General features: G+C 36.0%; 1 protein-coding gene across 1 annotated transcript in view; it reads right to left on the bottom strand.

Moving 5' to 3' along the window:
* The window catches only part of LOC104539961 (TBC1 domain family member 22A), a gene marked incomplete at its 5' end in the record, with an annotated part of 88,341 nt that extends 65,005 nt beyond the window's left edge, over positions 1-23,336 (bottom strand). The window contains 2 exons of the mRNA XM_010183641.1: positions 11,658-11,785; positions 23,261-23,336. Of these exons, the coding sequence (XP_010181943.1) occupies positions 11,658-11,785; positions 23,261-23,336 (204 nt within the window). The remainder of the gene's footprint in view (positions 1-11,657; positions 11,786-23,260) is intronic.
* Positions 23,337-24,461: the final 1,125 nt, after the last annotated feature.

Genomic DNA, 24,461 nt, shown 5'->3' with positions numbered 1-24,461 from the left:
AGAAGTGTTATGAAACTCTGACGTGTGCAGAATCCAAAAGATGCACAAAATTAATGAGCATATGGATGTGCGAAAGGCAATTTTCCTTTCTCTCTTCTTGTATAGCAACATGATTCTCTTTCAGACTTTGGTCTTAAAGAACAAAATTAATTTTAATAAAACATTCCTCTGGAAATACTGACATTCAAAGTAGCTAATAAGCAAAACAAGCTATTTTCTAGACTGTATCTAACATTCTATTATCATCCTACAGAGTCATGCATCAAAATCTTGATCAATAAAACACTTTATAGTATATGCTTAATTAACTGGATTCATGAGTTTTTTTATTGAAGTCAATGAGATTACTCACATTCCTTAAGCTGGGCATAAGAGATGGGACTTTATCTCATCCTCTCTGCATTCACAATCAAATTCCATTTAGCCACAGAAAAATTACCATTTATTTCAAAAGTACTGGAAGTTGCCTTAAGAACTTGAATCTAGAAAACTCCACAGGCTTCTCTATACATATCACTGAGTTTTGATTCTGTACGGTTTTTGCATATCTAAATAGCTCTCATAAAATACCAAGGCATATTTTTCCTTCTTTTCCACATTGACTTCTCCCTGAAGTCAATGAAAGCTACCAAAAAAAAAAAAAAAGAAGGACAAAAATTGGCAATACGCAAACATAATTGAAATCCACGTTTACATAAAAAACAGTTGATTGATCTAGTGGCCCAGAAGTCCTTCTGAATATTGTGAAAGAGATTTTAACTCACTTTTTGTAGAAACTCAGAGAGCTTCCATATTGAGATTATGTCTTGGTTTTGCACTTGATTTAGTGGGCAAAAGTTGATAAGACACTTCGTTTTAGCTTCTGGCCAGTCCTGGTATGCAGGTTTCCATAGCAAACAAGGTCTTTAGCAGTTTTGAGTTAGTATGGTGCAGAAGATGAGAGAGGTGAAAGCCGAGGTAGATGACTCAAACTGGCCAAGAGAATTATTCCATACCACAAATGTCACACTCACTATAAATTCAGGAGTTTGCTGGGGATGGCCCTCTTTTCTCGATAGCTGTCACCCCTGGAGGGTCTCAACTGTCATTCTGCTCCCAAGGCCTACTACCCTGTTCATTGCAACCATCACACTTTCACTGGAGCTGTGGTGTTTGCAGCGTTTGTTATTTCGCACTCACTGCTGGGAACGCACAGCTTGCAACCACTATATGGGCTGAGTATAACTTTATTAATATAAAATACACATTGGTATTAATACTGGTTTCTTCTTATTCTTTTATTAAATCTGTTTTCATTTCAACTCATGTGTCTCCTTTCATTAGGTGGGAGAGGTCACTGGGTGATAGAACAACTGCCTAAACAAAGACAGGTTTAAAATTTTTACATTTAAGTGTCTACAAGCATGCCGAATACTTAAGCTACACAGGCAGTGAAGATGTAGTCAGTATGTTCAATGGGGCCTGAAAAGGCATTCAGATGACCAGTCACTCTAAACTGTAACTAATCTCTCTCTAAGCTCCTCTAAGTTTATTCACTGGGTCTCCATCAACTATCATGGAAGCTTAGAAACCTGACGCAGCAATGCACACACACAAACTTACAGTAAGACACCTATATTTCTGCATTTACATCTCAAATTGAATCCCACCTTTTGTTTTCCACAGTAAGCCCACAGGTCGGAAGGCCAGAGACTAGAACCTCAGAGCTCCAGATCCAGCAGACCCCTAAACCCAGCAATTCCCATGTACTGGTGAGTAATATGCAAACTCATTCAGAGACATGCATTTCTGCTAGATGATAACTTCAACTTTTATGGGGAGTCATATTTAAACATCTCATACAAGCAGCTCCTGACAGCTTTATAATTGCTAGTGAAAGTGCATATTTCTCGGAGTTCAGGTAAACATCATTATACAGGCATTTAGTCCCAAGAACCTGCTATGCATCTCTTATGGTTCCCAGCCTGCTCTGCTGTACCACAAAATTTGAGCAGAGATGTAGAAAGTGCCAAGATTGATCCCTCCTACAAGACCAAGACAGAATGTGAAAATAAAGACAGGGCAAAGCAGATGCAGTATATTAAGTGATATAGCTAAGATCCCAATTAGAATAGGTAAAGGGCTCACAACGGTATAAACAATTTTATTTGCTAGAGGAAGGATCTCTTTTTTTTTAATCCTGGTCAAGGTAAAACATACAAGACAGGATGGGGAAAGGAGAGGATATATAACTGCAGATCACAGTTGGGTTCTGAATGTGCATACTGTTCTGTGCAAGACTGTGGTCTAGCTCAAAATCAGGACCTACTTAGTCTGCTTCCACTAGGAATTTGGGAGTCCAGTCTCCCAATAACAAACTGCAAAAAAATAGTAACAACTAACAAACTAGACCTGGATGATCAACAAAGAGTGCCAATAGTACATACACATCATTATAATTCTACAAATAGCATTTGACTTTCTTCTTTTGTATGAGAAAACCTGAAAGCTTATCTAAATGTGAATGTGTGTATTTTAAGGTCACATTGAAAAGCTGAATTATTGTAGAAGAAACTTGGGTTTTTATCCATTATGCACATAAACCTTATGCACGTCAAACATTGCACATAAAGTTTTACATACAGTTCAAGATAAAGCAGCCCAGTTCTTTTTTATTACTAACATTCTTACCTTCTTTTCCTTGAGTTTTATGTTATTTTAGATTGCGGTTAGCACAAGATAAACAATAAGAGGTCACTGACTTCAGTGCTATACGACTGAAATATAATTGCCTGCCACAATGAAGTCCTAATGAGCACAACTCCTGTCAATAGGAGGTTGCCTTGGCGACAAAGTTATCCTAGAAGATAACTATCCATGTGGTAGAAGGTGATGAGAGTCAGTTGCCTGACAAAGATTTGAAATGTATAAAAACTTTACAAATGCTCAAGTTGAGGGGATGCTATATGTATCGGAAGTCTACTGACAAAAGGGAAAATAGTGAATTGCTGAACACAAAAGGGTCTAGAAGCTTCCAAAGAAATGCAGCTGGAAATCTTGTTTAAACAGGAATATGTTTAGGTTGCCAGTCTTTAAAACAGAAGTCCTTCTCTCATGTGTTCACAACTTTTCCTATAGTGCCCAAGAACTGAATTGCATTTAAATCATACTTTCAGGTTTACTTTTAAAGAAAACAATGTGAATTATAGTCAAAGTGGTTGAGATCAAGGCTGGGTTCAGTAGACAGCAAGACGGTGAATTTCAGCTCTCAGGTAGGACACTAGGAAAGAAAAAATCCCCAAGAGAAAACAAGAGATCAAAGGGAGGGGCACGAACATGGGCTCCAGAGACTGCTGATGCTTTTGAAGCCAGCAGTTGGTTTCTCTGACAGTAATATGGCAGGTGGACAAGCAGAGTCATTACCAAGTCACACGGTATTTTTACCTTTATTTCCTATGAAAATTAAAGTTTCACATTCACATTTCTACACCAGAAACACCTAACCCACTGTCCAGTTTAAATCAAACTGACAAATGCCTAGAAATCTTAACGATGTGATCCTACTCATGTGTTAGTAATTGGATATTAATTATTCAGCTGTCCATACACTTTTAACAAGGTCATTAAGCAAGACTCTAAAATTAAGTTTTGTCAAACAAGAAAGTATTCCTGAACTAAAAGGACAAAAATAACAGAATAGGATCTGTGTTGCTCACTAAATTACTAAGTGGTCTTGAAAAATAACAGCTTGGTAGAGATACAAAATTATTCTGGACAGCTTTTACTGGAAAAAATAAAGCTGGCTGCAAAAAGTTGCAGAGAGCTGTCATGTCATTGAATAATAAAACGGAGACTGAAATTCAATCTGGAAATAAATGTAGACGGAAAAACACTGCAAAGCAGACATACCTGATGTTGTCCTTGGCATTAACCACTAAGACAGACAAGCTGGACTACCTATGAACAGTTACCTGAAAGCACTCATAATCAGCAGAAGACTGAGAAATTATAAATACAGAAATAGAAAACAACTTCACCTCACTCTGAATCTGTGGTGTGCTCATCTCAAAGAAGTTTCCAAATATGAATATGACAGAAATAATATTTATAGAAAGACTACAGAGAAGAAATATAAGCACAAAAAGTACATGAAATGGCTTCTATATACACAGATATTTTCAGCTTGGAAAAAGATTTATTTCAGACAGAGACAGAAGACAGTTTTGAAACAGGTGATGGGGAAAAAGTGAATAAAAAATGATTTGACACAATTTTTCATAATCAAAGAAATAAATGGAAGTGAATTCAAAACTAACTTTTGTTAAATAAAAGGTGAATTATTTTCTCACTGCACAAAGAAATTGCAAAAAGTCACTGCCACAGGATGTTTTAAACAGTATATATTTACACATTTAGATACATATTTAATAATACTGAATGGGCATTTAAAAAAAAAAATCTAACAGAGAAGTAATAAAGCTTCTGAGTAGCAGAAGATGGGAGGGTATATACCTTCCCCGCTCTTTTGCTCTCACTCTAAATGTCCGTTCTTGTCCATTTATCGTAACCTGATTCAAGGATCTTTATGGTCCAAACCATGCTTTGTTTAAAAAAAAACCAAAACACCAAAACCCAGACCACTGGGACAGAGAGAAGCCTTATGTTTTTTTGCTGAAGAAAAGGATGAGAATAATGGTCTACTTAATATCATGGACTCACTATGGAAAAGAGATGTTAGAACTGTCATAAAAAGAAAAATATTCCTGGCCATGAGAAATTAAATCTGCTTTCAGTAGATGTATTTTGAGTCTCTTGTCTCAGGTGGCTTAAGGCTTTGATTGAGACTAGAGCAGAAATAATATCTTTCTTGAATAGATTCTCTGATGCCTGTTGAGAAATGCACTCCTGCTTCAACTTTAATTGATTTTTTTTAAAATAAATACTAATCACAAGACAACTCTACTGAAGAAAACAGACTTAAATCATTCTCATATTCAGGGAATCAAAATCTCTGATTAAGTCTATGTAAAAAATGGAATCATGAAAAAACTACAGCTGAATTTTTGAACATTTCTTAAATTTCAGTGACTGACAACCAGACAAGCGGGCAAACACATTATTACATGTAACACCTTTCCCCCACTTCTTTTCTCTCTTTTTTTTTTTCATGTTAAAATTTCTGTAACCAAACTTTTACTTTAATAGGTCCCTAGAGTTAGATCTCTATTTTTCCATTTGGATAAAGAGAAAACCTGTGCTTCTGCAGCTTTTCACAAGCCTCAGTAAGATTTTTGGGTCCTCAGTACATCTGGAGTATCATACCAATGATTTTTATTAAAAAGCTAGTAATAAGTTACATAAATTACACCAACAAATAACGGGAAACAAAGATGTCTGTTACCATATTGGATCAATAGAGTATGAGGTCCAACATGAGATACATGACAATAAAAACGAACACTAAGTCAAAGAGAGGGAAAATAAACTTTATCCCTCCTTGAAGGAAAGGATATAAATGGCTGGTCAAGTGCATGTGGTAATTCTTGGTCTAATGAAGACACATTCACATTTTACAGAAAAATCAAATAATGTTTGTCTTGAGCAAAGAAAGCATCAGTCTCCTGGATGAAGATTAAATGTCAAGAAGAAAAAAATACTTGTTTCTGGACCTACCTGCAGGACTTCAGGAAGAGAGGCATAAGCCAGCAGGTTCCGCTAGCAATGGGTGCTCTCTGTTGAAGTTTGTCTAATGGATGTAACCTAAGAAACGTACTATCTACCAAGAAAGAAAATCTTCTTCAGAAAAGACAGCAAATAAGCTGGAAAAGGACAGCAATCATTCTGATTTGACACTAGGGTTCAAATCACAGCTCTGCTGTCTCACCCCTCTCACTTGCACTGACTGTGTACTGGCTGCATCAGCCCTCTCAGTGGGCTGACCTAAAGAAAATGAACAGATATTGTCAAGGAGGAGGGGGTATCAGGAACTAGGAGAAAAGCCTACTTTAGCAGTGAGACAGTAAATCAACCCACCAGTACTGTAAAATTCTATCAGTGTTATTATTGGCTCTTTCCTGTACCTTTTGTAAAACTTTGTAACTGTTTTGCATTTTACATGATGGGATTATGTGCTTTGATTTGCATTTACTTCCCATGGTAAATCTTAAGGCATCTCGGTAGCATTAAAGTACTCCTCACATAATAATAGGGTAAAGCTGTAAGGTAGGACACCAGGGCACTGTAAACAGTACGTACCTCACCTGCCTGTTTTGCACTGTATCCAATGAGTCCAAGTGTGTGACTCATTTCACCTACATCAGTCAAACTGGTGAGCTGGCAATGCAGCAGTCAGCTCAGTGGTACTAAACAAAAAGGTTTCCTGGCAGGAGGAAATATTAGGTTGCACACTTGAACTCTAAACATTCACAAAGCAGTTGCCATCATGTATTTAAAATTGAAAACATACATACATACATAGCTGCTACAATTTTTTTTTCATTTTTTATTTTCTTTCTTTTTCTTATGAAACAGTTTAGACATACATAATTTTTAAGAACCAAAAACCCCGAAAGACCAAATAAGTTTTTAGCTATGGATTTGTGTCAGTATCTCTTCTGCATATTGTGTACTAGGTGCAGAGTTTCTTACACAGAGAAATCACCATGGAAAAGCCCAAAAAGGTTATTTTTTTAAGAGCATCAGATCAGACGGTAAACACTAATGAAAAATATATGCACTCCAGTCTACATGAAAAGTAAATAAAATTATATGCTTACATGCCAATGAAAACTCTTATCCTATTTAAAAAAACAGTCAGTCACCATGTTATCTTCTATCAGGATATTCTGATGGCTTTGTTAAAGACTTCCTTCCAGCTCCAAATTGCCCAGAAATCAAATGTAGCTTTGAACTCAATATTTAAGCAGTCAAAAATACTGACAGTTAAAACTGAACACAGCTCTGAACTAATATGGGTATACAACCACTGACATTCAAGACCTGTATTGCCATTTCTAGTCAAGGATGAAGAGATTATAGTGGATGCCATCACTATAATGCCATTGCTTCCTCCACCCCCAACAGAGATATACGCAGCTACATAAACAGTGGATCGTAAAAGTGCCCCAAGGACAGCACACATGTTAAGAAATAAAATAAACTGAAAGAAAAACTTGACATAAACTTCAATAAGATGTGTAAAATTGAAGCAAGGATATTTTCTGAGGTTTTGAAGGTAAACATTTAAAATATTTATCTAGAGCAGAACAGCACAGATGATGAGCATGGAGATATTCCCATAATTTCTAATACAATAGGTTTAATCTTTTAAATCAGAGCTAGAAGCCAACAAAAGTCAGTTTCAAATACTCAGAACAACCATTAATGTCAAAACATCCCTCTGGCAAGGAACAAATATAAAACTAACTTACATTTCATAAGTCCATAGAAATATGTTAAACACTCGTATATCCTGAATAATTCAGCCATCATGCTATCTCGTTTTACCAATCCTTTATGCCAAAAAAAAGATGACAAAATGTAAAAATGCAAGATAGAAATGAGATCTCATGTTACACTACTTTTGATACTTGATGAACTCTATGAACATTCATGTTAATCAGTTCTACAGATTTAAAATTTCAATGTCTTGGGCAAAATTAAAGAAGTAATTTGTATTTTGAAAGAATTCACAAGGTAATTACGTCAGCTATCTCAGAAAAACCCAAAAACCCAACCCAATCAAAAAAACAATAGCAAAGCTCAAATAAAGTAAAAAGGTGAGATAAATTACTCTCATTAAAATGCAATGCAGGTTAAAGAATTCACCAAACTAAGTATTTATGGCTAAGAAGCTCTTGCAACACATCCTTTTTAAGCAAGATGCATATTGTCTTTAATTTTTCTACTTTACGAAGTTCTGCTACAGAAGACAGTGATATATTTCAGTGGATTTCATAGAGACAGTTAGAGTATATCAGAGTATTTGCTTAAGTGAGGATTTGGGAACCTTTCCAAATTTTTCTTCCTCTCAGCTTTAACTAGCTCAAGGACAGGTATTTTGGATTATATGTTCAATGATTTACTTCCCACAGCCTAACAAACGACTGATGAATCTTAAATTAAACAGAAAATATCACGCCAGCCATAGTACCTCTGCTACTGTACAGACCGAGACGGAGGTGGACATCATTTAAGTGTCCAATCCTATTCTCACTGAAGTCAGTGGAAGAACTGTAACAGATTTTGAGAGACAGAATGTGGTTCTAAAAACTTCAAACAACAGTCATCTGTCACACTAGGAAATATATAACAGCAGACTATTTAAGCGTGCTGTCATTCCCCTGAAAACCCCCTGCTGCAGCTCATGAGAAAATGGAGCCTGCTCTGAGAATGACCTATCTGGAATTTAAGCCAGAGACACCACAATATTTATCTTTCCACTACAAACAGAGGACAACATGTGGCTCAGTGTGACAAGGCATTATTTCAGTGCTGATAGGGAGAGGGGAAGAGAAAGGCAACAAAACACTTTCTTCTGTGAAATCATCAGCAGCAGGATGCTCTCTTTCAGAAGAGGCCACTGTTCTCTAACCCTTGGAAGGGGAGAGAGGCCGCCCGCCATTAACCTGGATTTCTGCAGGAAACGGGAGCCAGAACGCACCCCTGGTGCAGACAAGAAGGAATCTGACGGACCTGCCCATCTTCCCATTCCTTCTACATGAAGGAATCTTGACTGTCTCTCCTATTCTGTCCCTCCTCTGGCACCACTCCTATGCCATCCCCAAATCACTCTGGGACTACAGTTGCCCGCAAACAGTGCCTTGCAAAAGGTTCCATCCCTTCCCAAGAGCCATAAGGCAGGCAGAGTCTGAGCAAAAGCCCTCACATGAGCAGTGTAGAGGGATGCCAATAGTCCGTGCTGTGGCTAATATTACATTGCCACATGATTAGTTCACCTTCACCTGAATTTACACTGCAGTTAAAGGCATTTCTGTTTACAGAAGAATATCGGTGGGGGAAAAGTCAGTGAATGCATAAGACTGTGTATCCACTAAAATAGCAGAAGGTGTAGGTATGGAAATTGAAGGAGAATCCCCAAGGTGTCTTACTATCCTGCTTTAGAACATGTGAGGTAGCAAAACCAAGCCTGCCAAGAGCACTGTCAGCCTTTTGAGTACAGTAAGAAAAGCAGTTAAACAACTAACCAGGGCCTTACAGCTATTAGTAGGATTTGTCCTTCCAGCTGCATCTGGAAAGCTAAATTTCTTTCATTAACAAGATTTCCTATAATATTTCTGCTTCTATTAATTTTAAGTCTCTATTAATTTTAAGTCTCTCTGGTCCATCCATAGCTATACCATCCAAAAACTTCTTTACCAATGTACCTCTAAATGACATATTGGCCTATAGGAGTCTTTACAGTTAAAAACATGAATCAGAAGATTCTAAGTAAACAAATTCCATCTCTAAAATTCCATTGGGAAAGCAGCACTGTTGATATCATTGTAAATGATTCAGTTAGAAACCATACGCTACTGAACAGCTTAGTGAGAAGTTACTTGTGTAAAAATCTATAATGTTACTGCTTAACACTAGTATAAACTTTACTAGCTCTTACAGCTTCATCACATTTATTACCCATGTAATTAGCATAGGTTAATAGAATAAATTTAGTATAAGCACAATGGAAATCTGATAATCAACATGTGGAACTGCTGGAGGTTCAGAAAAACGGTTAGTAATTTTGGTGACTGTCTACATTGAGATATCCCTACTGGTTTTAAATACACTATTGACTAAGAAGTGCATATGGACAGTCTACTAAATAGCAAAACCTAAAGAACAATACAGATCTGCTACATCTGCTGAGTAAAAACACAGAATTACTGTTTAAGCATGTTTAATATACAAAAATGAACCCACTTAGGTATAAGAATCTCATTTATGTATAAGAAACCTTTATTTAAAAGATATACTTGGAAATATCACGTAAATACATAAATATTAAGCTTTTCAGTATCATAGAGGACTACTGTAATATAGCAGAATTTGCTCAAAATCAGAATTAAATAATCAGACCTGCATATTACGGGTAAAGATCCCATTGACAGGTGTCTGTGGACTAGTAATGAGAAATGGTTCCTTCCAGCACAACAACAGTTTGAGAAAGTAACCACACACCTTGTCTTCAAAAGAAATTTCTAAAAAATATCGCAGAATCATAACTCACAGGCGAGCTCACAGTGAAGTTTTGGCACAACTTGGACACATATGGTTGGTTAACTGGATTAATGAAGAGCTTTTACATCTTCTTTAGCACATTGACGAAATTAATCAAGTACCAAATGCAGTGCTAGTTAGCATGGTAAAAACACCTTCAGGAGTAAAAATGCCTCAGCAACAGAAAATATTCAAAATGAGAGAAATTAGCTACAATGAAACATTTAAACAGCTCACTCTTTCAGTTTATCAGAAAGAGCTTATAAACAATAAATATTTTCAGGTGGAAGAAAATGCCAGGTACCAACCAATACTAAAAAGGATAACATGTTACGATGAGACAGAAGAGTTGAAAGGATGGAAACATTACCCAAACTCAACTAAAAAATGGTTGAAGATGAACAATCAAATAAAACGTGCAAGGACACCACCTTTTAAGACTGGTTACCAGTGAAAGTGATAGAACTCATTTTTTTAATATTTTCTTATCAGATTTGGACACCATTCTTGAAAACACACTTCATTGAAACAACCTATTGGACTCATTAAATAAATATCAAGCAAATTTTAACCCCCTATTAGAGATCTTACCAGATGGCCTAAGTGTATCTTCTGGCATTAAAATCTATGAAACTAAACATTGCTACATAATGGGCAAATGTAAACACAATTATATTTAAAGATGTTACATCTCTTTAAGATATTATAAATTATGAGTTATTCCCATATTTACTAAACTAACTCAGTTGAAATTTCTTATGGAATTTGCAATAATCTTAATTTTTTAATTTACTTTTTTTTTGTTAACTTCAACAACAAAACTACTAGATAAGAGTACATTGTTTAAATACATCACTAAAAACTGCATCCAGAAGCTACTGGAACGTCAAGAAACAGAATTAAGAATGGGTAAACAGTTTTTCTCTGACATCGGTTCTTTCACTTGACAGTTGGGTAGGAAATTCTTAAGCAAAAATAATTTCATCAACTAGAGGTCAGTAACATAAGGATTTTTGTCTGGACAAACAATAAATCAGAAGACACAACAGAAGGATGAACGCTGAAAACTGGAGACTGGAAGTGAGTATTGGATTGAGTAGTTAAGCAGACAGGCAGTAAGAAGCCTGGAAATGAGAATCGATGGAGGGCATTGATTACGCACAATTCAATGCTTTGTTTCTCTGAAGGACAGAAGGGAGTATTGACATTCACCCATGCCTGGAGTGAGTGTTCATTTTAGTACTATAAATTATAACATCAAGTACTTGGCTTTGAAGGGCAGGAAGACTGAAGACATTAAATGTTTCTAAGTGGTAATGATCACTGAAGGCTTTTTCTTTTATCATGATGGTTCTCAGATGACATTAAAACAAAAGGTTCAAGAAAAAATAGACACAAACGTACTGGCATATCCAAAATACACTATCAGAGTTACGAAGGTTTAAAAAAGTACTTACTTGGTATGTGTCCCATAACCGGATAGTACACCGTAAAGGGACTTCTCTCATCAGCAAGTTATTCATCCAACGGAAAGCAAATTGCAAGTATTTCACCTCATGCTGATCCAAGTGCCTATGAACTTGTTCTGAAGACAGAATAAACAGACATTTTATTACAATTTTCCTGAAGTCTCTAGGTATCAAATGTGCTGTCTGAAAAAATAAAATAATTCTCCAATTTCAAGCAAATAAAATGTGGTGGTGCATGCAAACTCTTACAAACCCCCCAAATAGAAATGACTAGTTAAACATTACATTGGATTTATTTTTACGTCTCTAGATAGCTTAAACAACTGCTCTCAGTTGTGCTATCTTAAGAAAAGATTAAGGTCAAAGCTTTGTAATATACCGCAAAAAATACACAAAGTTATAAAGTGAAACTGTTAGGTGCATATATCCTTACTAATTTCTTAGGCTACAAATTAATAGGGGCAAGACTACAAGAAACGCAGTTTGCAAATAACATAATGGCTTCCAAAAATTAAGTGTTAGTAATAAAAAGAAGACAACATAAAATTAACAAGGCAAAGAAGACAACATAAAATTAACAAGGCAAAGAAATTTAAGGAAAGTATATGTAAAGGCTACATTCACCTGAGACAAAAACCAGTGAGATTAATGTGCAGAAAATACTGTGAACAAATATAAATAATTTGTAGCTTAAATATTTCTTAGTATAACAAATAAATACAAATAAAAACCAATACAAATCAATGGTTTCTAAAGGAGTACTCACACACATTGTGTTTACTGTAGCTCATTTACTGTTTGAAAGCTGTGATAATCACTTGCATTCTGTTAGCAGGTTTTAGATAACCCCTCAAGTATGGGATTGGCATGGTGTAAATGACAACTACTGCAGAAATGCTAATATCTTATTTTGGATAAATGTATGATAAGGAGTCTTTGTTAAAAACTAAAGACTCTACACTAAAACTCTAGTCTAAAACTAAAGACAGATTACTGTCTGTCCTTACACGAATACATACTTGGGAGATTCTGCTACCCAGATCATCCTCACTATAAGAAGGATGTTGAGATTCTGGAGCGTGTTCAGAGAAGAGCCACAAGGATGGTGAGGGGTCTGGAGAACAAGCCTTATGAGGAGTGGCTGAGGGAACTGGGCTTGTTTAGCCTGGAGAAGAGAAGGCTTGAGGGGAGACCTCATCACCACCTACAACTACCTCAAGGGAGGCTGTAGAGAGGTGGGTGCTGGTCTCTTCTCCCAGGTGATGGAGGATAGAACAAGGGGAAACGGCACCAAGCTGTGCCAAGGGAGGTTCAGGTTTAGAGATAAGGAGGAAGTTCTTTACTGAGAGGGTTGTCAGAGGCTGGAACAGGCTGCCCAGGGAGGTGGTGCAGTCACCATCCCTGGATGTATTTAAAGAGTGGGTAGATGAGGTACTTAAGGATATGGTTTAGTGGGTAGACAGGAACAGTTGGACATGATGATCTCAGAGGTCTTTTCCAACCGAGCGATTCTGTGATCCTTCCTCCACATTCACAGAAGTGTATTATCAGCTGAGATAACAAATACATGCTGATCTCCCATATTTCACATTTTTCAGAAAAATCTAAATCAGCACTGCTATAGTAAATGAACAAAACAATAATCCCAAGAGTATGGTAGCACTGTAACAGGAAACATTACCTAAAGATTAAAGAAGCAGAAATTAAATTATGCTAAATTATAATATAGGCTAAAGTTATCAAAATATTTCTTTTTCTCAAGATACATTTTGTGGCTAGATGAAAGCATCAGCCAATATGACAAAGTTGTTTCAATACAAAAGCCAGAAGCTGAAATTTTTTAGTTTGTAAAAACAATCAGCAGCAACATTTTTTAAAAGCCCACTTATCACAGCATCCCATGTCCAATGTTGTCTAAAAACAAATACCCATGGAAATGTATAAAGAATGGGTATTTCTCTATGGCACTTCTCGGGCTGTATCTGCAGCTAAAGCACTCTTTGGCAGCCCTAGTATCTATGTTCCTACAGTCATATCCTTCTGTAAAATATAGACAAATATATAAAACTGCACGTCTTAAAACTATCTCTTACTTCTCTTGGGAACTTTTTAAAGTCATAGATGTATATAAATGTGTTAATGTTTAAAGGATTCATTTCATTTCTATGTATAATACTAACTAGGTAGTTAGATACTTCTGCTATATAATAGACTGAACTGCTACCATGGGATGTGAAAAGGTAGAGAATGTGGTGGCTTTTTATGAAAATAATGGAATTCTGCACATTGGAGACCTTTCTCCTTTGGTAAAATGTTGATGAAGGAAGTCCCCAGGTTGAAAACCTCTGGAAGAAGGCAGATGTGGCAATCACGCATGTTCTGCAATCTTAGTGAAAGAGGCTTAAAAATGAAAAAAAGGCAGTTTATACATATTGGTCCACATCTTGAAGACAGCATAAGCTTCAGAAGCCTCTGTATTTTCATTTTCCACACAGAGGCCTTGCATGCCTCTTAACTTCTGAACAGTTAGCATAGCGTAGCGTAGCGTAGCGTAGCGTAGCATAGCATAGCATAGCATAGCATAGCAAGGGAACCTCCAACTGCCTGACCAATTCAGGGCTGACCAAAAGCTAAAGGATCTCAGTAAGGGCATTGTCCAAATGTCTCTTAAACACTGACAGGCTTAAGGCATCGAACACCTCCCTAAGAAGCCTGTTCCTGTGTTTGACCACCCCCTCAGTCAAGAAAAGTTTCCTAATGTCAAGTCTGTATCTCTTCTGGCACAGCTTTGAACCTTTTCCATGTCCTGTCACTGGATACCAGGAAGAAAAAATCTGCACCTCCCTCTCCACTTCTCCTCCTCAGGAAGCTGCAGAGAGCAATGAGGTTGCCTCTCAGCTTCCTTTTCTCCAAACTAGACAAACTCAGGGTCCTTAGCTGTTCCTCAAAGGACACTCCTTCTAGCTCTTTCACCAGCTTTGTTGCCCTCCTCTGGAGACATTCAAGGACCTTCACATCCTTCTTAAATTGCTGGGCCAAGAACTGCTCACAGTATTCAAGGTGAGGCCACATCAACATTGAGTACAGCAGGATAATCACCTTTTCTGACTGGATGCAGTTTGGCCTCTCAGCTGCCAGAGCACACTGCTGACTCCTAGTGAGCCTGCTGGCAACCAGTGACCCCAGATTCCTTTCTGCAGGACTGATCTCCAGCCACTCCTCTCTATTTATATTTGTGCCTGGCTTTACTTCTTTACAGGTGCAGAATCTGTCATTTCTTCTCGTTAAAATTTTAAATGTTAAATCCATCATCGATGATTGCCCAATGCTCCAATTTATCTAGATCCCTTTGCAAGGTGTCTTGTCCCTCAAGAGACTCAACAGCACCTCCCAGTTTGGTATCATCATCAAATTTGCTAATGGTCCATTCAACTCCTTCATCCAGATCACTGATAAAAATGTTGAAAAGAACTGGCCCTAGATTGAACCTTGAAGGACACCGCTTGTGACAAGTCACCAGCCAGGTGCAGCCCCATTCACCTCAACCCTCTGAGCTTTGCCCTTCAGCCAGTCCTCCACCCAGTGCACTGTTATGTTAGATATTCACAATTACTACTGTGTATCTGCCTTTAGGTAAATTTAGCTGCCACTTAAATATACTGAAGTGAGATACTATGTTAAATTTATCTTTTAAATGACATATTTAGGTACCTATATTGCAGACTACTATAAACAGATAATCCACTACATCAAGCAGAATGCAAAAGTCAGTTTTATTTCTAACTGAAGTTACTAACTCGCAACCATTTTTGTTCTTTGCACAGCAGAAACAAATTTCATGTGGTTGCTTGCAGCCATTTAAAGTAAGTAATGAAGAACAATAAATTGCACCAGTTGGGATATTTCAACTACAGTTGTTAATAGGCATGATGAATTTCTTGCAAGTTGCTTTCTAGTATAAACAAGTTGAAAAATAGACTACTAAACTCTATGCATTAAATACAATTGCTGCAAGACTGGAATAGAAGATGCATTGACTGAAAAAGCTAATTCTTTCTACTTCATAAGTAATCGTGAGTAGGGGCTATTTCACCAATAAAGGTAATTTGGACAGTCATAACCTAAATTTAAATTTTCCATTTCAATGAAAGTAAGTACGTGTGTGCAATGAACAAGCAAGATATATAATTACTGTCAGCTTTCAGACTTGAAGTATTTTATAAAAAATACTTCTATTGCAGTTTCTGATAGTAAAATTATTTTACAGTTTTTTAGAAAAGATAGTTCTTTTATCAAAATTTGAAAGAAAGAAGAATTAAATTTAATAACTCTCCCAATACTTTCAGTAAATCTATATATAAAGTTTTGGTTGAGCAAGTCTTCTGATTAGAGAATAACGCATTCCAAAGTAGCATACTGCCAGAATTACAGGTTCTGTACATAAAAAGCACGCGCAACTATTTATAATTTTAACAAGTACACTTATTGGATATATTACTTTGAATGATCACACTGAGCCACCTTAAACAGATGCTTCTTATGGCAGAAGTACCTATACACATAAAATATTTATTGTTAATGTTTAATGTCAGCTTCTCATGCTGCTTTATTGATTTCAGAATTAAAGTTATACATGACCACAGAATCACAAACTAAAGGCTCAGGTAAGGACAGAAATAACCTGTACTAATGCATGACTTAACTGCAGCCCTGACTGGGGGCACTGTCAGAATGAGTGCCTAGGAACTGCCAAATTACAGTGGCACAGCACAGTGCCATCACATCCATCTGTATAGTTTATTACTCCAGAATATCAGATTTTTTGTTTTGACATATATTTAAAGATTCCTATCAGTCCTAGCAATCTTTTCTGACATATGACTTTAGACTTAGCTTTGACACTTTTGAAAATTATTTAAAGTTTATTTTTACTCATATTTCATACCTTGTGCACTTCATTCGTAACTCCATTTTATCAATGACTTATATACATTTCATGGTAAATATAAAAAGCACTAATTGTTAAGAATTATATGAAATGCAGTTAAGCTAAGAATCTCTGATAAATAATCCTTTTAGTTCAATAAAAGTAAGAGAAGTGTGCATTTCTCACGAAGAGCCACACAATGCTTCTTGAAACCATACACCAGCTACAGGAGTAACTCCCCTGGTAGCAATCCAAAATGAACAGTAAATAATGAGCCAACATTTGCCATAGAGGAGTACTGGCACTGCCATTTACACGCAGAGTGCGGTTTTCTGGTCCCTCCTCCTGAATCACGTTCTACAATTTTCAAAGTCAGCAGGTTTATGGGAGACAAAGGCAAGAGTCTGGAGTCAACTCCAGATGTTGCCAAATACAGATTAAGGTTTACAACTTCTCAACATGATTTAATGAAAGTCTGAACAAATGTAATTCTGTCAAGACAACAGCTTAGCAATGGGTTATTATTAGTTATGTATATTAATTTTATTAGTATACATGAATAAGAAAACAAGCTTGTGATGACTGAGAAAGACATTCAAAAGATCATAAATGTGCACTTGAAGACAAAATCTCATTACGATGCACAATTCTGCTTCAAGTAATAGTAGGGTTCCAAGTGAAAGATTTACATTCTGATTATATCTTGTTCCAGAATTAGTTTGCTTTTTATACCTGGCTAAAATCATCTATTGTAAGAATTATAATAAAAGCATTTTTAAAAAATAAATTGAAAAGTCCTGTACAAAATGAAAGGCCAACTGGCAGAAAACTAGATAAGTTACGATACTGTGTTCTCCTCATGGACTACAATTCAGAGATAATGGTCTATTTGAATCTAGCTCACAAAATGTACAGCTAGTAGCTATGACCAAGAAATATCTTCTTTGCACACAGAAGATACAGCCAATATTCAAATACTAAAAAGCTTAGGACGATGATCCCACAGCAAAAGAAGAAAACATTAGAGAGGGGAGGGAGGGAAGACCTAGTTGCTTCAGGGAAACAAATGCAAGTGACAATTCGGTAATATTTAGTGCAAAATGGAGGAAATTATCAGGGAAAAACAGTTACCAGAGATCAAGGAAGACCCACCTTTCTTGCTAAAACCTAAAAATACATCCTGTGTTTGCAGGTAAAACTTGAACTTAATATTCAAAGTGCAACAAACAATAAGTGAGAAATATGTTTGATAAGACACTTCTAGGAAGCGTTAATTGGACTTGTGTAGCCTGTTCTTCTGCATCGCAACTGTGTGCATTCATAACAGGGTTTAACCTAACATTTTTTAAATTCAGCACTATGTTTAACATTTTTTTCTTCCTTTGTTTTCATGACAAATTAAAAAAAAAAGTAAGCTTTGCCTATTTAAAAGTTAAAATGCTTAGAGGACAGGAATTCACAAATTCTTTTACAGTCTCAACTCTTGCTAAGATCTCTGAACTCTATAATATCATACAAAATTCCCATGGTAAAACATAAAAATATTATTTAAAAGAGATATTAAATAATTATAATGCCCAGTGAGCAGCACTGAAGAGTGGATTAAAGTATAACACAGTAATTACAACCATAAAATCAGATAAAAAATAACTACTAGTGAGCTAAATAAGATAGCTTTGTTAAAAAGAAAAAGAGCGTTATGGCACAAATTAATTAAAACAATTATGAAATGCTTACAAGATTTTTAATCACTTCAGCACCAAGCTGACATATAAAGATGGACCAACAAAAAAGGTCCTTATTAGTCACTAATTTTCAACAGCAGCAGCAAGGTCTAAATAAATTCTAATTTCCATTTCCAATTCAAAATGTTTCCGCACAGTTAAAGAATATCAGTCTTTTCAACAATTACCGTTAGAGCTCTTTTTTCCAGATATTTCAACACAATCCTAGTTGAAAATTATACGTGTCAGAAAAATTTTTTCACAATATAATTAAACATGTACATAATTTTGCACATACAATTAAGTATTCTTTAACCATACTTTAAAAAAATCATTTGCATGATTGAATACATAAAGATTGATCAAATGTCACCTATTACCACAGTTTCATCATCATACTGTATGAACACCCACGATTCAAATTAAAAACCAAATTATTTAATCTCTATCTATCATAGTATATTGAACAGATCACTTGTTCTGTGGGTTTTATCAAACAACAGGAAGCTGTTTAGTAAGAAATCATACTAGACTTGCTGGGCATTTTGGCTTTTTGAGATTCAGATTTTCCTAAACAAAAGAAAGAAAGGAAAACAATTTTTCTCTACAGCTTAAGAAGTTCAATCAGTACACTTCTACCTACAAACGCTCGGTCTCCTCCTTCTCCTCAAACTCTAATATAATTACCAGATGTCTTACAGTAAACTGAAGAAGCTGACACTTTCCCCAAGCATGAAAGCAGTCAAATGTTAAACATCTGTAAATTCTGTTCCTCCCTCTCAATATTTTTGTATAATTCCTAGAACAATCTGAACAGTGATGATAAGGAGATAAATGAGATTAAATAACGCTTTATCTTCAAATTCCATCTGGTCTATAACAAAGTTCTGTTAAACTCAAAATTCCATTAAACACATAATTCATAAAAATTATTTTCTGGAGTTTAAGCAGACTGCGATTATGATTAAATTAACAGAGTAGCTTGGCTGTTTGAAGTCTACAGCAATATTCTGCAGCATACACACAAGGACAGTTACTTTGAGAGGAGTTGTGATCTGTAAGGCTGGGTTAATGAAGGTTGCTTGAACCACTAACAAAATGCATTAATGCCCTCTGAAGGGCGAGCATCACTCTTCCTGCACTGGTAACCCATTACAATTAACAAACAAGCTTCATCCATTCACACAGCTACTTACTACATTAAGATTCTCTTCACCATGCAGTTACGCAGCATCAAGAAAATAATGTGACACAGTACGAAGAACAATATTATTTTCTTCCACGGTAACCTTAATTAGCACTTAAGATATTTACAGTAAGTATATATCATAAGATTTCTTTATTAAAAACAATGTTCCTGAATTTATAAAAAACTATATGTTTTCGTTTAGCTACAGTATAGCAGACCCAGTATAAAGATAAAAAGATAAAAGCAAAAAGAAACGGAGAAGAGTAAAGCACAATAACATATAATTTAATCAAACTATGTTGTGTATCCATCAAAAAGCCAACCAGGTCAGGATCCCTTACCTGAGGCATCCAAAAGTTTATGAAATGACAGCAGTACACATGCACCATCGCTTATTGAACAACTAAAATTTTATTTAATCTCACAAGTACTTTGGTGTGTTTTTCTGGCAAAAGAAAGTAACTGAGTGGACAGTCTTCTAGACAAAAAGAAACAGCCCTAAGAATATTGAAAGACGCGTTCTTTCACTATCCAGAAGTTTAATTGGACCACTTTATTACAAGGGTTGTGATCAGCAATACAAAGTCCAATTGACAGCTAATTACTAATGACATCCATCCAGGGTCAATACTGGGGCTAATACTGTGCAACACCTTTATTAATAATTAACGATGGCATAGAGTGGCCTCCCTGTGTTTGTGGATGATACCAGATTGGGAACAGCAGTTTACACTGGCACAGGTTGCCCAGGAAAGTTGTGGATGCCCCCTCCCTGGCAGTGTTCAAGGTCAGATTGCACAGGGCTTTGAGCAACCTGGTCTGGTGGGAGGTGTCCCTGTCCATGACAGGGGCGTTGGACTGGATGAGCTTTAAGGTCCCGCCCAACCCAGAGCCTTCTATGAATCTATGATTCTGTAAGTAAAGGCTGCTATTTGGAGGGACATTGGCGGGCTGAAGGAATGACTGACAGGAGCCTCCCGAAGTTCTGGAGAGGCAAATGCTCTGTACGTGAGATGGAACAGTCTCATTCAACAGTACTGACTGGGCACCAACTGGCAGCAGCTCTGCCAAGAAGGACTTGGGGGTCCTGGTGAATAACAAGCTGTACCCAAGTCAATAATGTGTCCTTGCAGAGAGGAAGGCCAACTGTATACTGGGCTTTCCAAGCAAGAGAGAAGCCAGCTGGCCAGGAGCTGGTGCTGTATTCAACACTTGTGAGACCATGTCTGCAGCATTATGGCCGTATCTGGGACACTAGCATACAAGAGTAAGTCCAGCGGAGGGTAATCAAGGTAATTAAGAAGCTGGAGCACTTTACACATGAAAGGAGGCTGACAGAACTGTACTTGTTCAGCCTTAAAAAGAAGTCTATGAACAGCTGCAACAACTTAATTGGAGAATCTCCATTCCTGGAGCTACTCAAAACTCAACGGGGCAAGACTGCACAGCTCGATCGAAGTTGACTCTGTCTCCTTAGACAGAATGGCAAAAGTGGAGGTTTGGAACACTGACTTTCAGAGATCCCATTCAACCTAAATAGCACTAAGTTTCTGTAATGTCAGTTACATCCAAATCTTACTGGCTTCCTTTTCAAATATCAATGACAGCTTTTTAAAACGCTTCATACTTTCCACAAGGAAAAATATGTAATGAAATTTTCCTCGCTCTGAAGTGCTGTAATCCTCATTATTATTTTAAAATAGTTTCCTTTAATATCTTTTCTACACATGCTAGAGGTATGTCATATGGACAACACACACTGTAAAATATACCAGCTATATACAACGATCAATTCCCTAAAGTCAGGATTTTGTTTTGCTTTCTCCAACTATACTGCTCAAAACAAGGAAACCATCTTCTACTACTCAACCATGTAAACAATTAGAGTTAAGTTTAATCGAAGATGTTACTTTGCAAGTACTTAGGACAGTGTGAAAAATCAACATTGACTAGCAAATACTCACGATGTCTACTAAACACTGCCAGAAAAAATTTCCAGTGTAGAAAAGGTGTTGTTCAGTACCCACCTTGGCAGTCATCTACAGCCACAAACATTGATACAAAATCTGCCATAACGTACAGCCCAAAGGAAAATATACATTTTACTGGTTGCCTCCTTTACTAAATACTACACAATTTAGATCAAAAAACATTGAAGAAAAAAATTGGATCCACACTTAGAAAGACAAATAAACAATTACAGCTTTGGATGTGGGACTACTTCAACAATGTCCTATTGCATACAGTCCTATAAAGAACCTCACAAAATTATTTTAAAATCGAGTAAAAATCAGGAAGCTACACTTTACATTTAGTTAGAAAGCCTCGTAACAGACTTGCTACAACTTTTTTTTTTTAAAGTGTAAAGCCTTAAGAATAATGCTTCCCAAACCTAACCACTGAGAAGTTATTTAACTATATCCCTAAAAGCATCAAAGATACAAACAAGCCTTCAGCATTTCTTTCTTAGAAATTAAACAATAACGTATTGCATTATATTTAATATTTTTATATTTAAATCATAAGGTGGATTATCCAAATGGTATTTTTCATTTTAAATAATTTGTTTATATAAATGTTCATTGACTAAGTTAACTCTATAGGCATCATAATTATGCACTTTACTTAATATACAATCATTTACTTCTATAAATTATTGAAAAGTAAACACCAATATTTATATAAGCATAAAATGACATAAAAATTCACACTGCAAGCAGTTAAGATTATTTTTGAAGTAACAAAATACACTGCTTTAAAAATATTTTTAATATATTTTGCTACTCTAAAAGGGCACAAAGAGCTTTATCAAATATTTAAGATGTAAATATGTGTAGGCCAAAACAAAATCTGCTATGGTAAGCACTGGCACAAGAAAAAAACACCCACAGTATGTGTAATGAAAAGATAGAATTAATCTTTCCAAGAAGATTATCAAATATTAAGCTACAGAAGAAATATTTTTCTATCTCATCATGACAGGCTAGTGTGGCAAATATATGCCTGGTTCTGCTTGGCAACATTTCGTTAATACTCTATTCATTAATTTAACAAACTATCAAGAGAGTATGTTTAGAATGGGCAAGTATTATCTCTTGCATTTCATTTAATTAAACTCTGTTCTAGCAATACGACAGTCAGCATTTCATGAAGGGAATTATTTTAAAGATGAAGGTAGAAAATATTTCAAAGTGCCCTGCTAAAACATGAAAGCATAATCTAAAATTACCCCTGCACAGACTGTAATTTATCTGTAATATTAAAGATGTTATTTCCAGAGTTCATAATTAATTGGATTCCACAGAGAAATTATTCAGGCATTCCAGATAGCAAAACGATGCACAAAGGCACAAAACATAGTGCCGAAGGACAACCATAAACAACCACTGTGACTTGCCCGAATTACAACAATCATTGTGCTTAATGTGAAATGAACACTGGCTGCCTTTTGTATGTGGCCATTACTCTGCTGCAAAGAAATTGCCATTGAATTTTGATTATATTACCTTAATAAAAAGTCATGAAAGTGGCTCATGCTCTAGTGGCTGTCTTTCAAATGATGCACGACAGTGATCCTGCAAAGGCCAGTGTGCCACAAATTGATTGAGTATGACACCTCGGCTGAGAAAGGCGACGTTATCCCACTATTGCCGGTAACTGCAGTGATGCTGGCTTGACTTTTTGCAGACATTTTAATTACACACTTTCAATGAAACACCAGTTAGAAATCAGGCGAGCTTTTAAGACTTACCATCGATTCGACTAACAAGCTCTTCCAACATTTTCACTTTCTTTTGAATTCCTGGCTGTGCAAATGTGTAGTTATCCTGAAGAAGAGACCATAGATGAGTATAAGTTTGTGGGGGACAAAAAACAAAACCAAAAAAACCACAAAAAACACACACAGAAAAAGAAAACCAACCAAAAAAAAAAAACCAGAAAAGGTGTTTTATTTTAATCACTTATCTCAATCCACATATTTTTCAACATTTTATTAAGATATCTGTGTGGTTTGTTTACACATGTCCTAGGTCTGCTTGTACAGTTAAGCAGTAAATCATCACATTCTCTAGTCCTCCTTCAAGCCCCTGTCTCTAACAGAACACCCGGCAGCTACTGCATCAATTGCTCTCTCCTTGCTAATCTTGTGCCCCTGAAGCTACATTTTTACTGCAGAAGCCCAAGTAGCTTTAAAAGCTTGTCATGTTAAATGCCAGATGTGCCACACTAGAGATTTTTTTAAGGTGAATTTTTTTTTCATAAATTTACAATTTTATTCCAAATAATGTAGGAAATATGAAAATGTAGACCCTAATCAGCGGGAGGATAAGAATTTGATCTTTAGAAGTCCAGAATAATACCTTCCAGCAGCACAAGAAATCAAAAGTCTATTTCAATACTCATGACTATTCTGAACCCCAGGTTACCACTAATATCATAAATCAAAATCCAACACACAAGCTATATAGCTAAAATGGCAGGGTATTTGCATGTATTTCTTTGAATGTATTAACCCTGGTTTTTTTATTTTCGGATTGCAGCTTTATAATATAGACTAGAATTTGCAATAACGAGAAAGATATCTCCACTTAAACTCCAAACTGAACAATCTTTTAAAATAAAGACATTATTTGAATACACAGCAATGTTTCTGAATATTTGATTGACAATCCCTCCACTCAACTCACTTTGCTATGGTTTTCTATACAGAGAGATTCAAGAAAAGAAAATTAACAATTATGTATTTTTAAAGAAAGTTGCTATGTAAAATTGTTTTTGTGTAACCACTACATACACAGAAAACCAGGATAAAAGACTTTATTGTCTCAACTGCAATTGTTTGAATAATTCCTTTATGAAAATCAATTTAAGAGCTGACAACTATACCCAAAATCATCCACAGTTTTGGTAACTATACCAAAAGTCATCCTAAAAAAAAATGTTACTGATGT

Source organism: Mesitornis unicolor, unplaced genomic scaffold, assembly GCF_000695765.1.
Source record: "Mesitornis unicolor isolate BGI_N332 unplaced genomic scaffold, ASM69576v1 scaffold6174, whole genome shotgun sequence".
Classification (NCBI taxonomy): domain Eukaryota; kingdom Metazoa; phylum Chordata; class Aves; order Mesitornithiformes; family Mesitornithidae; genus Mesitornis; species Mesitornis unicolor.
The sequence above is the reverse complement of the archived record's forward strand: the minus strand, read 5'-3'. Positions and strand labels throughout refer to the sequence as shown.